The 16,173-nt window shown below is 37.8% G+C and overlaps 1 protein-coding gene across 11 annotated transcripts in view; it reads right to left on the reverse strand.

Moving 5' to 3' along the window:
• TASP1 (taspase 1) overlaps positions 1 to 16,173 on the reverse strand; it is a 318,727-nt gene that overhangs the window by 136,496 nt on the left and 166,058 nt on the right. For 9 of the 11 annotated variants that reach the window (XR_004957028.1, XM_036244396.1, XM_036244395.1 and 6 more), the window contains 2 exons: positions 8,322 to 8,438; positions 3,896 to 3,974 (listed from right to left, as the gene is read on the reverse strand). Coding sequence is in view for 8 of the 11 variants with exons in the window: in XM_036244396.1 (XP_036100289.1) it covers positions 3,896 to 3,974; positions 8,322 to 8,438 (196 nt within the window). In the remaining 3 variants the exon portion in view is untranslated. The remainder of the gene's footprint in view (positions 1 to 3,895; positions 3,975 to 8,321; positions 8,439 to 16,173) is intronic. The other 2 variants (XR_004957029.1, XR_004957030.1) reach the window with 1 other exon arrangement.

A 16,173-nucleotide genomic window follows, 5' to 3' on the forward strand; every position in this document is an offset into this window, starting at 1 on the left:
CTACATAAAATAAGTCAAATAGAGAAAGACAAATACCATATGGTTTCACTTACATCTGAAAAATAAAACAAAACAGAAACAGACACACAGAACAAACTGATGGTTAACAGAAGGAAGAAGGGTAGGAGGATGGGTGAAAAATATGAAGGGGATTAAGAGGGAGATAGGTGAAAAATATGAAGGGGATTAAGAGGTACAAAGTTCCAGTTATAAAATAAATAAGAAATGGGGATATAGTGTATAGCATAAGGAATGTAGTTAATAATATGGTAATAACTTTGTACAATGATAGATGGTTCCTAGACTGATTGCGGTGATCACTTCATAGGATAGGTATATAAATGTCAAATCACTATGTTGTATATTTGAAACTAATATAAAATTTTATGCCAACTATACTTTAAATTTCTATTTATTTATTTTTATCCTCACCAAGGACATTTTTTCATTTATCTTCAGATAGAACAGAAGGGAGAGAAGGAGGAAGAGAGAGAGAGAGAAACATTGATGTGAGAGAGACACACTGAGTGGCTGCCACCCACACAACCCCAACAGGGGCCGGGGACAAACCGCAACCAAAGTATGTGGCCTTAGCAGGAACTGAACCCAAGACTCTCTGGTCTGCGGGCTGATGCTCTAATGGCTGAGCCAAACTGGCCATGGTTATACTTTAAATTTTTAAATGGCTAAAATGGTAAAAACTGTAAAGAATGTAGATCTCAAGTTATGTGTTCTTACCACTGTAAAAAATATGAATCAACTAATATATTTTTAAAATAATAGTGTATATTATAAAAGATGGTGACTTAGATTCAACAAAATACAGTTAAGTATTGAGCCACTACTCAGGACCACGAAGTACGCTATGTGCCTTTCATATGTCAACTCACTAAATCCTCATAAATATTAAGGCAGATATTATTCCTGTTTTACAAATAGCCCTTTGCCTGGGTCACAGCCAATGAGTGAAAGAGTCTGAACCAGGACCCAGGTATCTACTCTGTTCCCTCCCAAGCTAGGCAAATTTTCCTGATGCCAGAACATTAGTCAGAGTTTGCAAGGTCAGTTCATGCCACCATATCCTCTTCGCCAGTCCCTACTCATTCATCCTCACCCAGTGATGAAAACAAGATGCTGGAGTTTATCCCTCAGGCTAATGACCATGTCCTGTCTGGCCTTGGGAGATCCCAACCCTAACCATAACTAACTATCTCCCCTCTGCCTTTCAATTATCACCTTCCAAAAACTATAAACCTAAAATGTAGGCCAGGTCTTTGGATTTTCTGCAACAGCTTAAGGCACAAGTCTTTTTTATTTTGCCCAAACAATTGTAAAATTTTGTGCTCCACTTTTCTTCTGACTTCATCACCCAACTCTGCCATGTGTTTCCATTGTCAGTCTCATAGCAATAGCCCCAGGAAAAACAAGGATGAAGCAATCACATGAGGTCCCAGAGATGGAAAAAACTGGAGACCCTGAGGTTCTATGGGCTAATGATGGTTAGACTTATACTTGGGAAGGATGTAACATGGTGAGCTGGGCATCCAACTTAAAAAGCCACAATGGATGTCATGAACTGGAAACCTAAACTTATCTGTAGTCATAAGACACTAGCTTCAAATGATGCAAGGTGGGCAAAGAAGGAAATAGCCAAGGGGAAAATACCTTTTTAGGTTTACCCACAGAAAGTATACTATTTAACAGAATCAAATCCAGTAAATGTGTTATTATGCCAACTTGTACATCACCAGTTTAAAAAATGGAGGGAGGGGTCCCAAGAAAATTGAATTTCTTTTTCAAAGTGTCACAGCCAGGCTCTTAGAATTTCATCTTAAAAGTAGAATCTAGCCCTGGCCAGTTTGGCTCAGCGGTTAGAGCGTCGGCCTGCGGTCCGGAGAGACCCGGGTTCGGTTCCCGCTAAGGGCACGTACCTCGGTTGCAGTTTGTCCCCGGCCCTGGTTGGTCATGCGGGTGGCAGCCACTCGATGTGTCCCTTGACGTCGATGTTTCTCTCTCTCTCTCCCTTCCTCTCTCTCCCTCCCACTCTATCTGTACAAAAAATGGAAAAATGTCCTCGGGTGAGGATTAAAAAAAAAAAAAAGTAGAATCTAGATTTCCTAACTTCTTGACATGAGAGTAACATTTAAAGAAAAATCAACTCATTGAACAACATACTAACCAACAATAAAATTGACAGATAATAAAAACTGATACTTACTTGAGGAAATAATGAATTATCTATTTTAGACTTCAGTTTATTCAGATACTAAAATTTTCCATAGACTTAGGGCCATACTTAATTATGAGCACAAGCTAATTCCTAAATATTATGTGTAAAGGTTTCCATGTGCTATCAGTATTAAATTAAAAATTAACTAATATTATTATATTATGCTCATCTCTTCAAAATTAAAACACTGAAAATACTTTGCCAATTATATTACTGTGGTTTATACTCAACACTAATTTGTGTTTGGCCCTCACCTGATAGGCCAGCAGCTGATAGTCTTATTTTTCCATTGATACAAGGAATGAACCTAGGTCAGGAGACTGCTTGCTACAATAGACAGGCAGGATAATATGGACCTGAAATGACAGGGTCAGTTCAGCAGAAATGGAAAGAAGAAAAAAAATATGAGAATGGTACCCAGATTTCAAGTCTGAGCAAAGAACAGAATAATGATGGCAATAAAAGAGATGTGGGATACAGGAGAAAGATGGTTGGGGAGCAGGAATAAAAAACAAGATGTTTTGTTGAGTCTGCTGAATTTGATATGTATACATAAAACCCACAGGGACATGTCCAATGGGAAGTAGGCATGACACACATGGGCCTCAAGGGAAAAGTCCAGAATAGAAACAGACATTCATGGAAGCTAATACTCTAAGAGATTAACTGTTGAAATCATGGGAACATAGCAATAACACCAAATCACCAAGAGAACACATACAGTGAGATGAAGGAAAGACAGCAGGGACCCAAATCTGCAGCTGTCAGCAATGTGAAGAATCTGTGAAGAAGGCAAAGATAAAGCAGGTCAGAGAAGCAGGACAAATGAAAAAAATTTCCAGAATCTATGCTACAGACAGAAAGAAAATAGTCACCTACATCAGAGATCACAAAAAGAGTCAAGAGTTATCAAGAGAAGAAGGCAACCAGATTGAAGAGGAAAAGGAAAGAGAGGCAGCCATATCAATCTTCCCTACCAATAAAGCCTTAGAGTATGGGGGAAAGACCTAGTAGGACTGTAACTCAATAGGCAAAAGCAAACTACTATTATTTTGTCAACTGTGCATATCACCACAGTAAAAGAAAAGGCTTCAAATACATCTGGCACAAGCATATAAAAATTTAGATGTAGACACCAACCATTCTGCCCATTAAAATTCACCCCTCAACACACATACACACACACATTTTTCTAAATGATAATGACTTTATAAATACAGGTACAAAAAGAAGATGTACATTTTATTAAAAGTGTACAGGATTGGATGTCATACAATATACATTTTTAAATACACCTTATAAGTTTTACGTCAACATTTTACTCAAGAGAATATCTCTTAAGTTTCTGAAATGCCTTGCCACTTTTATATCTGTGATCTAAATTTGGCACTCTCATGAATCATTAGAGAAAAAAAATTCATAAAAATGTTAAGTTAGTTAACTCCAGAATGTGTTGAAATGTTAGGAAAGCATTTACACTGTGATACTTACATTATGAAACGATCCTTAAAAGCTCTCAAATATCAAAGGTCTTTTATGCATCAGTGCTCTTGTCTATGCAGTGTCTTAGCACACGCTTTATGCTTACATAAAAATATTGTTTTCAATCAGTAAATGACCTACAAGGTTGAAGTTATGGAAAATGGTCATGAAAGCAGCAAATACCTGAGGTACTCACAGCTGTGGAGTAGGGATTATGAGCTCCAGTATTTTCAGCCCAGCAGCCACATCCATAAAGAGCAGCCTGAGAAAAAGAAAATAGATAAATATAATATTTCAGAAATATTATATGTAATTACTGGCTTTCAACAAAAGAAAAAATCATGCCCATCTATTAAAATTAATAATGATGTACATCAACTGGGCAATAGTACCAGAGGATGTATAAAACCTATCCAAATAACATTCTAACATTATTAAAACTGTTTTTTCAGCTGTTATGCTAATTTAAAAATTTTCAGAAAACAACAAAAGAAAGTTTCTTAGTTTTATCAACAACGTTTCTTTCCCTGAGAAATCTTCCCCCATTGTAATTTGTCAGCTAGTTGCCTTGAAATTATACGGTTGCTTTACAATAGGGGTTCTCAGACTAGGTGTGCATCAGATTACTTGGGGAGCATGGTAACAGGAACCTTAGTTTCCAGATGGTCTAAGCCAGGAATCGGCTACATTAACCAGGGCCGGAGGAGGATGGGATGCAGCAGTCCCCCTGCGTTCTTTAGAAAACCCCATTTAGGAGGGCCTTTGCCATGCCTCCCTTGGGTGGTATAATAGGAACTGCAAAGGGGCCAGTATATGTTCACCACTATGCTACACTTTGCCAGGTGTAAAGAAAGGAGGGAAAAGGCCTATTCAAGCTAATCACTTTGTGAAGTGGTGGAGCAGACTTATATGTCTAAAACAACCAGATACATAATAAGGTACTATGGTTTTATAAAAGAATATGTCAATCATTCCTATTTTGTTTCCAATTAATGCTACCCAGAATGTCTGAATTCATCTCTTCAACATCCACAACGACTTCTCTGCTTTTGGGAGGCGAATCACAACTGATAATTTTCCACTCCTCAGTTAGAAGGAAAGTTATAAAAAACCTTAAACAGTTATCTAAATAAATACAAAACTGTACATTAGCATATTTGGTGAGAACAAAGAATTGAAAACATAATGTCGATCAGTAAGGAAATGGCTAACCATTGGCACAACAATATGTGAAATTCACTACAAAAGTTAAAAAAAAAAAATTAAAATAGTTTCTAAAAAAAAAATAAAAAAATAGGTAAGCCACAATACATTCAGCATTCAGTACGATTGATGGAAGAAAACACATTCCTATAAAATAGTACTATTATTTTCTTTTTTATTTTATCCTCACCGGCGGACACTTTTTCATTTTTTTGTTGTTGTTGTTCAGATAGAGTGGGAGGAAGAGAGAGAGAGAGAAACATTGACGTGAGAGAGACACATCGAGTGGCTGCCACCCACACAACCCAACCAGGGCCAGGGACAAACTGCAACCAAGGTACGTGCCCCTAGCGGGAATCGAATCCGAGTGTCTCTGGACCGCAGGCCGACACTCTAACCTCTGAGCCAAACTGGCCAGGGCAGTACTGTTATTTTCTAGGAGCTCACTTCTGAGGACTGAAGGAAGAAGACTGGGAATGATCACCAGACAAACTTAAGCTTTCTAGAACATTCTATTCTTTTTCACAAGAACTTCAGAACTCATTTGCTCCAATATTTTACCAAGAGCAGGAATCTTCACGAACTATCCCAGACATTTCTGATACTGAGAAGCTCACTATCTCATATGCAAACATAAGCCCCTTTCGTACACTTTCCATTGGTGAAAAGTTCTTCCTTCGATTGCACCGGAATAGCTCCTCTATCAAAACTTCCACCCACTAGAACTAGTTCTACTCTCTGGACTTAACTTCCTCCTAAGGACCTCCGAATTTTTTTAAACAGCTATCCTAGTGCCCTGATTATTCTTTTCTCACTCAAAAAATCCTAGATTTCTAAAGTGTTCCTCAAGACTTTGAAATGCACACACACACCCTACTCCCCTAAACACCCTCCTTAAAAAATAATACAAAACCTAGAAAAACTGGAGATAAAGTCTTGTGAACCACAGTTAACATCCCCAGTTGTCATTACAACAGTCTTCTTAAAAGTAAAACCAAGAACTAAACACAACACCTCCAATATAGCAGACAGAAAAAAATACATTACTGCCTTTGAAAACACCATGCTTCCTAAACACGTAAGACTGCTGGGTCAGAGTGGCAACTGAAACCCTACAAAGAGATTCAGCACATGGATTTCATAAGAAAACTGGCAGACTTGTGGGATAAGCCATTCAACTGGCACTACCTGGGACAGATGCTGGGTCAGCCAAAGCCTCAGAGAACACATGACCTTAGTAGAGGGGCCCATTCTTCCTTCATTGAAAACCCTGGACATTAGCCCATTGTCTTTCCATTCCCCACAAAAGCAAACAAACAAACAAAAGAAAACAAGAAATAAGGCCCCAAGACACTGAATATCATCCATAGTAAGGACACTGGCAATGGAAAGGTGGAATTAAAGGTTTACCTGGATCCAAAGTCCATACTCTTAACCACTAAACTCAACTGCCTATTTGTATGTGGGTAGGGTGAGGGTTAAGTGGGGGCGGAATATAATAATTCTGTTCTCATGTCCCAGTTGTCAATCTAATGGTTACAGTAAGCTAAAGAAGTAAGTTCTAATTCATATTGCCATTTTATCATCTCCACTGTTATGATATATCTAGAGAACAGGCATATATTAAAATGTTTAAATCGTTCATTTGCATATTTAAGTATATTTTAAAGTAGCTAGTTTTAGCACATTTAAAAATAGTCTTTGCTTTTTGGGAAAAAAAATAATTTGCTTGTGTACTTTGTAATATTCTGTCCTGACTGTAAAGAAGGACAATTTTTACCTCTCATGTGATGCTTACATATTTCCAGGTTAGGCTACTCACACCTCCTCATCCAAGCAATATAATCCAATTAGGCCTGTGTTTTTTCCCCGTCAGTTCCTGACGCCTCTCCTCCACACCCTTTCCTAAGTTTTCATCTCACACAAACTGTGCATTTATAAACTATCCAAGTGGAGCAAATAAACATTAAGTTTTACAGAAGTATTTCTTTTTCCAGGTTTAGGATAGTCCCCTTTGCAGTGGCAGAATGCTTCAAGATTGTTCGATGTAATATCTTGCTAACATAGTCCAGAACTATCCTTGTTTCTGTTGCTGCTATTTTACTAACCAAAACAAACAAAAAACAGTGAGAAAATCATGGGAATTGCAATGCTAACAAGGGGGCTCTGCTGGTTTTTTTCTTTCTTTCTCCACCAAGGCATCCAAAACTGATATGCCAACCTTGGTTTTCTTATTCCAAACTTGACAAATGCACAGGACTTTATAATGTGGAAAAATGCCATGACCAGACAAAGGCTTTTTATAATGAGTTCAAAGCATTGTATACATGTTGAGTAATCATTCCTCATAAATCTCTTCTATAGTAGACAAAGAATTGCACTAAATTAATTATTCTTCCCTTCCTTTTCCTCTCATAGGACTGTAGGTGGTTTATCCACTATAAACTTTAGGGAACAACACTTGAGGCTTTGCAAAGATGTCCTCCATGAATCAGATCACTCTGCTTCAGGCATTCACTAACCACCATGTCCAAAGCAACTGTGACACCAACTCTTCTTCAAACGTGAAAAACAAAGTGCAAATAGTAGCAAGCATATGTAACATGAGCTCCAACTACTAAGCTTAAACACACCCCTTGCAACTACTTTAACAGATGCCATGATGGAGTCCAATTCAGTTGTTCACTCAACAAATATTTATCAAACCCATAAGTAATGTGCCAAATTGGTTTAGACTCAGAAAGCTTACTAGATCAAATAGACTGCTAAATTTCACTCTCTGTATAGTCTTAAATTTCACTCTCAGATAAGGGGTGAGGATAGGGGGGAGGGTGAAGATATGCAAGTGAATTGGAAATAAGCCAGTTGCACAAAAATCAGACCTTCCTTATATCTAGATTTGTTGAATTGTATCATGTGTTGGTGACCTGAAATACTGGTTAGTCTATAAAATAGCTGAAATGCTTAATCAGAGGAGAAATTTACAGGGTCAAATGTTCCTTGAATGGAAGAAATACAAACTGTAACTCTAAAGTCATTTTGTCACCTAAAAAGCAAGAAGTGATATAGTTAGGTAGTGCTTGCTCTTGAAAAAATGACATTTACAAAGGAAGAAAACAGAAATCAAGACAAATTTATCAACTGTCTACTAAATGCCCAGCCTGTCCAAAATAGTAAAACACAGGATTAACAATTGTAAAGATCAGAAAGAACCCTATTTCTATAAGTTAAATTTTATAGAAAGAATCTCGTAAAGGTTTTTGATTGATGATTTATACCACTAAATGTTAAAGAACAATGATATTTTTTCTAAATAAAATACTGTCTGTACAGTTTAAAAATTGTGAGCTAGAAAATTCCATGTTTTAGCTTGTAAAGCTAGTTTAAAAACCCCATAGTTACTCACCTGCCCAACTCTCCCTGGATGTTTCAAGGCCAAGCCTCCACTGGAGACAGCAGCAGCGACATTCCCTTCATGGTCCACAACCACAGCGCCCACTGTGTCCAAAGTGCCTGAGTCATTCTAGAGACCAAAAGCGGCATTCACTAAGCATAGTAGGTGACAATCTGATATGACTACATAATACTTTTTAGTGAAATCATGACATAAAATCTGAGTTAATCCTTAAGTGAAACATTCAGCAATCTCCTAAAATGATATATTATCAAGTTGCCATTTAAATCCTGTTCACGTCAAAATGTATTTCCCACTGAAAAGTCCTGAACAAAAGTCTCTCATAATAAGCCACACATGCCTTTCTAAGGTAGGGGGAAAAGTAAATATGATTTATAATACATCACAGTGCCTTCCTACTCTCAAGAATTAAGTTCATAATTGAGATTTTGCAGAGGGAAAAATATGTGGCATAAGTGAAACGCCATTATTAGTATTTTTAAAATATTATACATGAATTTCTAAAAGTAACAGAGTTAGCACCATAAATAGACGTCAGTATTTACAATCTCAAATTATAATATGCTGTGATTTTCTTTTATAGTTCCTGGCCTATGGGAAGCTTTATGGCAAGTCAGAAAAATGTATGTTCTTGAGAGGCATCTTGTGTCTCTGTGTCTTGTCCCAGGTCCCACATGCTTAAGGCATTTCACATGTAGTGACTACAAGCAGCTGACCTCCTATCTTGAAGATTTCTGGGTCACCTGTGCAAGACTGAAAAACTTTATAATACAGGATAAAAATCAGAATTAAGGTAACAGATGTCATGAAAAAAAATATATATATCTTTTTAATATATTAATTGCAGTCCTGGTGGTGTTCTTAACACTAGGACACTGGTTTTCAGCTGTGTGCTAGAACCCAAGACCCCTACTCTCATCCCCACCCTCAAGGACACCTGAAAGAGCCAGACATAATCCCAGGTTCAACAAGAACAGTTCGCCCTCCCATGTGGTTTATGCTCACACTACTGAGCAAGACTTCATTTGTACTGAGAGATCCCAGGCTAAGAAGTTTTTGAAGTGCAATCCCCAGAAAAGTCAATGAGCTCCTAGAGCCACCTCAGAAGTTGAGCAAAACTGAAGGGAGTTTTGAATTAATGGAAGCAGCATGCAGACAAAACACTTTTCCTTAAAGCAAACTGAAAAATTCAGAGGCAGAGTATGCCACAACAAATATTACATTAAGGCTGTTAGGAGAGTGTACATCTAGACATTTACATTTCCTTGGTTCTTCCTCTAAATTCTAACTTTCTAACTCCCTTTAAATATACTGAAATTATATAACAGTACTTACTTTGATGGAAAAGGTATAACTGACTGACATGAGTGCTGTATTCCTACTCTCCCTTTTAACCATAGCTGAGAGAAGCATTGCCAATGGATGCACAGGGCCAACCCCAGAATACCACTGTCCTGCTGGTGACAGGTTGCCTGACTTTCAAGGACAGCTCCCTGTCCTTACTGTAAACTCTCTGAGGAAAGGTTTGATCTGCTCTGTTTCATTTTCCACAGAGCAAAGATTCAGGAAATACTTATTCATTAACGCGGAGGGAATAAAGTCTGTCTGCATCCCTGGAGTCACAAAAACAAGCTTAATAAGTGATGACACACATCATGCCATTCCAATGTCAGAGCCTCAGTTTTCCATCTCCTTTTCTCAAGATTCAGTTTCATTCCATTTCAGAGGGTGCCACTATCTTAGGGAAGATTTTACAATAACCAGGTTTGCTCACTTGATATGGATGAAGTAAAGTTTATCTTTTTTGGTGTTTAAGATGAAAGTATCAAAGTAAAAATATGCATTACACACATTTTATTACAGATTAGATGAGTAATCCTTAAGAGAAATGTACTTTTAAGGTGAACATATGTTATGTTATTCTAAGAAATAATTCCTAGATCTTTATATCCTTGCAACCTCAGATAAAGAAGTGTTTGTTTCTTGTCCAGATCCAAATCTTATGTCTTCTACAGAAGGGCTTTTCAGACTTTAATGTGCATACAAACCATCTGGAGAATCGGTTTAAATGCAGATTCTGAAGGAGTAATCTGGGAATGGTCAACACTGTACATCTAACAACCTCCCAGTAATATTGATGTTGCTGGTCCATGAATCCTACTTTGAGAAACAGGTCTGATAGCATCCCACAGGATCATTATCACCCAAATGTCTGCTCTACTCATTCTAAGGCAAATACTTTTATGGGCACAAATCTGCTGAAGGAGAAACTTAAACAACCTAAGACTAACATATGTCAGAATAAAAGACTGAAACTCTACTTTGTTGAACTACCAATTGGCAATATATCATCATGAACATATTACAAAGTATTTTAATTTACTGATCTTACACTGGTTCTTTTAGAAATGGACTTTTATACAAATAGACACTATAAAATAACTTTGCTCAATAACAATAGAAAGTTAAGAGACAGTATTCTTCATTAATTCTTTTTTTTTAACTAAGACTGCTAACCCTACCCAAGAATTCTATAAAACATAAATTTTACTGTGGGGACACATAACATATACACAGTGATGTACATGATCTATTAAACAATTCTCTTAGCATTTCAATTAGGAAATCGTGAACTATGAGAACTCATATGCCTAACCAAACTACTATTGAAAGATTCAAAAGGATTATACATAGATGGATTTACTGTAACTTGGTTTTCAAAAATGAAAGACCAAGCAAAAAATAGAGAATCCTGTTCCAAATTAAGCTAAATATTCCTAAGGGCTTGCAACACCTGCAAAAATCAGGATTACTTCATAAATATTCAAGAATTAGTTCATAGATTTCACATACTGAAAAGCAAATTTAAAGATGATGAAGTAATATTTAAGCATTTTTATGAAGTGCAGATAAAGTGAGTGAAACACAAACATTGGTATTTTGGCCAGAATAATTTCACAGCACTCGTTTGTACAGAAATGAAATCTTAGAAAGTTTAAAAAACACACAATGACTGTTACTATATAGAACTACTATTAGACTCTTACACTCCATAAATACTTAAAAGTGCATGCACCACACAGATACACATGTACCCATTGTCCTTGACTAAAACACGATTTCCATTACTTTCTTGATAAAATTGAAACTATTTTCTATATAAACAATATAAACTATAGCTTTCTTCAGAATAAACACATGTATATAAAGTTCGAATAGAGAGTGCAGGTGTCAAAAGAAACATTGAAATAAAACTTTCTTGAAGTAACCAATAAACTAATAAGCACTGTTGGGCTTAATGTCAAAAGTTTTTATTTTTCTCTGCTCCAAATTGGAGTTGATTATTACACAGTTATGGTAAGAATTAAGTTAAATAATGCATGTAAGCTATTTTAAAAGGAATAAATCCCTTAAAACAAAGTTTAGGTACTTCTACCAGAAAAATTAAACCTGTACTCTAATTCTGAAACTAGCCAAAATACATCATCTGTCAGTTACTTAACTCATTAACTCGTTTTTTCTTCTAAACAGAATTACTCAATATCTAATAGCTAAAATCAAGAATAATCTCAAATGCCTAAGTACATCCTGGGATAAGATGGAAATATCCTAATAAAATAATAATGAAATACCCTTTTTTGAAAATATACCAAAACTTCCTAATACACCTTTTTTAAGTTTGTGGGCAACATTATAATTGGTAGGAGCATTCACTTGAGAAAAGCAGATGACTAATGCCCTTCATGACAGCAGAGCAATGCCAGCAGACAGCTTTGCCATCTTTGAGTATCCTAAACATGGAATGATAGCTCTGCCTACAGGAGACTCAGATCTGGCTCCATGTCTATCTCCCACAAACCAGCCGCCTGCAGTGGGGCCACTTTGGACTCAAGAGTATATCAGATGTGTATAAACGAAGTATGATTTAGCTAGAATTATCTACTCTCATGTATCTGGCTAAGCTGAAACCAAGGAAAAATAAGATATAAGAAGACCCAATAGCCTTTCTCTTTTCTCTTTAGAAAATCACTCTTCTACAGCTAAGGGCAGCCAGCCTGGGCCAGTGTAGCAATCATTCTTGAATAACTCTCAAAGAATTCCAGTTAAGCTCAGGGGGTGCCAGAGACACATAGGGAGAAACTGAGTTGTGTGGCTTCAGAGTGAGGGTCATCTTCTTGCATGGCCAACGAGCAGCACATTTCCTGAGTTAAGCCTTCCCTCTACACAGCCAAATCTTTTTTTTTTATCCTCACTCGAGGACATTTTTCCATTTTTTATTCAGATAGAGCTGGAAGGAGAGAGAGGAAGTGAGAGAGAAACATCAACGTGAAAGGGACACATCGAGTGGTGTCCACCCACATGACCCAACCAGGGCCAGGGACAAACTGCAACCGAGGTACATGCCCTTAGCGGGAACCAAACCCAGGCCTCTCCGGACCACAGACTGACGCTCTAACCGCTGAGCCAAACCAGCCAGGGCTACACGGCCAAATCTTAATCTGCTTTAGCCTGCTGAACTCTACTAGCTCCACACTAGTGACTCCCTGAGACCCCATACCACCACAAAGGCCCCAGGCAGATGGCAGCTGGCCTTGATGTACCCTGAGACTTTTACTGAGTGGCCTGTGACTCAGCACTGGCACTGAGTTTGAAATTGTATTAACCTAGTGAACACCACTTACCCCTACCTGGTGATTCCCTGAGAACCTGTCTCACGCAACTCAGGTCTGCCCAAAGCTCTTTCAGTGGCTGAGCCTAAGGGGAGTTTGGCGGGTGAAAGCAAATCTCAGGGTGCCCTGGGCCATTTGCTGACCTTCCCAGACCTGGTACTGGTGGCAGCTGACCTCAGATCTAGCTTGGCCCCTCCCATGAGCACCCAGGCCCTGCAGAGGTATATACCAACTGTGTATCACTTTGTAGCTCCTAACAGGTAAGCCAGGGTCAGTCACAGGCAGTGTTGAGATTGACCTGTACCAAAGTCCCTTCCAGAGTCCCCAGAACCAACACACCCAGGAGCTGGCATCAGTCCACAAAAGAGAACCACCAATTAGCACCACAAGTGGCACACCCAAAAGAAGGCCTTAGAAGGCACCAGACCATTCTGGGGAGAATTCTGCTTCATGGAATCAGCCCCCACATAGCACCTTTTACACTGTGGTCATGACCAGTCCTCAAAGCCACCTACCTACGGATGTGGCAACAGCAATCAAGGCTCAACTACAACAGAAGGGTTCACATAACCCATACAAAGGACACTCCTGGGGCACTCAGCTCTGAGGACAGGAAGACTGTCCACTGAGCCCCACAAGACAACTGCTATATAAGGCTACCCTACCAAGACTGGGAGACATATCAGAACTATCTAAAACACAGAAACAAATACAGACAGGCAGCCAAAATGAGGAGACAAAGAAGCATGCTCTAAATGAAAACAAAATAAACAAACAAACAAAAAAAAGAGAAAAATCTCCAGAAAAAGAACTAAATGAAATGAAGGAAAGAAATCTATCAGATACACAGTTCAATACAATGGTTATGAGGATGCTCAAGGAACTCAGAAGAAGAACAGATGAACTCAACAAAAGCGTCAACAAAGAGACAGTAAACATAAACAAAGAACATAGGAACCATAAAAAAAAGTCAGAAATACCCAGCCAGTGTGGCTAAGTGGTTGAGTGTCGACCCATGCACCAAGAGGTTGCTGGTTCGACTCCTTGGCAGGGCACAAGCCCAGACTGTGGGTCCAATCCCAAGTGGGGGGCAAACAGGAGGTATCTAATTGATGTTCTCTCTCATCGATGTTTCAATTTCTCTCTCTCTCTCTCTCTCTCTCTCTCTCTCCCTTTCTCTCTCTCTCTAAAAATGAATAAAGAAAAATTTTTTTAAAAGTCAGAAATGAAGAATAATGGAAATAAAGAATGTACTAGAAAGAATCAACAATAGATTAGATAAAGCAGAGGATCACATCAGCAAATTGAAAGACAAAGTATTAGGAAATACCCAATCAGAAGAGCAATGAAATAAAAAAAGAATTCTGAAAATAAGAATAGTTTAAGGGACCTCTGGGAAAACATCAAGCATAACAACATCTGCATCATAGGGGTACCAGTAGGAGAAGAGAAAGAGCAAGGAATTGAAAACCTATTTGAAGAAATAATGATTGCCCTGCCCAGTCTGGCTCAGTGGTTGGAGTGTCGGTCCGAGGACCAATGAGTCACAGGTTCAATTCCAGTCAAGGGCACGTACCTCAGTTGCAGTTCGTCCCTGGCCCTGGTCAAGGTCGTGCAGGAGGCAACCAGTTGATGTGTACCTCTCATGTCGATGTTTCTCTCTCTCTCCCTTTCTCTCCTTCCCAGTCTATCAGAAGATAAACAGAAAAATATCCTCTGGTAAGGATTAAAAAAAGAAATAATGATTGAAAAATTTTCTAACCTGGTGAAGAAAAAAAAACACACACACACACACACACACCCAGTCCAGAAAGTGCAGAGCCCCAAACAATAATAAACCCAAATAGGCTCACAGCAAGACACATCATAATTAAACTGGCAAAAGTTAAAGACAAAGAGAAAATCTTACAAGAAGCAAGAGAAAGACAGTTACCTACAGAAGTGCTCCCCTAAGACTTTTAGCTGATTTCTCAACAGAAACATATCAGACCAGAAGGGATTGGCATAAAATATTGAAAGTGATGAAAACAAGGACCTACAACCAAGACTACTCTACCCAGCAAGGCTACCATTTAAAATTGAAAGAGAGATCTAGAGCTTTCCTGACATGAAAAATAATGGAATTCATCACCATCAAACCAGTATTACAAAAAAATGTTCAAAGGACTTCTTTAAGAAAAAGAATAAGAAAAAAAGGAATATAAGTAAAAATTATAAAATGGCAACAGCTACATAACTACCACTAATCACTTTAAATGTAAATGGCTTAAAGGCTCCAAACAAAGATATAGGGTAGTTGAACAGATAAAAAACAAGACCCATATATGTGCTGTTTACAAATGAGACCCACTTCAGACCAAAACACACACACAAACTGAAAGTAAAATGATGATAAAAGATATTTCATATAATATAAACTTTATAAAAGTTGGAGTAGCAATACTTATAGCAGACAAAGTAGACTTTAAAAGAAAGCTACAATAAGAGATAAAGAAGGAAATTACATAATAATAAAGGGATTGATAAAACAAAAGGATATAACCTTTGTAAATATTTGTGTACTCAACAAAGAGCACCTAAATATATAAAGCAAATATAGATGGACATAAGGGAGATTGACAGTAATACAGTCATAGTATCTATCTTTCCAGTGTTATCCATTGACAACACTGAACAGATAGATATTCCAGACAGAAGATTAACAAGGAAACAGTAGCCTTAAATGACACATTAGAGCAGATGCATTTAACTAATATTTTTAAATCATTTCATCCCAAAGCAGCAGAATACACATTCCTTTAAAGTACACATGAACATTTTCCCAGAGAGACCACATGTCAGGCAACAAAACAAGTCTCATCAAATTTAAGAAGATTAAAATAATTTCAAGTACCTTCTCTGACCATAATGATATGAAACTAGAAATCAATTATAAGAAATAAAAAACTAGCCATGGTCGGTTTGGCTCAGCGGTTGAAGCATCGGCCTGTGGACCAGATAGTGCCGGGTTCGGTTCCTGGTAAGGGCACATACCAAAAAAAAAGAGAAATAAAAAAACTAAAAGACACACAAAACACATGGAAGTCAATAACATGTTCCTATTAATGAACTGATTCACAATGAGATCAAGGAAGAAATAAACAGATAACTGAGACAAATGAAAATCAAAATAC

Source organism: Molossus molossus, unplaced genomic scaffold (genome assembly GCF_014108415.1).
Source record: "Molossus molossus isolate mMolMol1 unplaced genomic scaffold, mMolMol1.p scaffold_m16_p_6, whole genome shotgun sequence".
Taxonomy (NCBI): domain Eukaryota; kingdom Metazoa; phylum Chordata; class Mammalia; order Chiroptera; family Molossidae; genus Molossus; species Molossus molossus.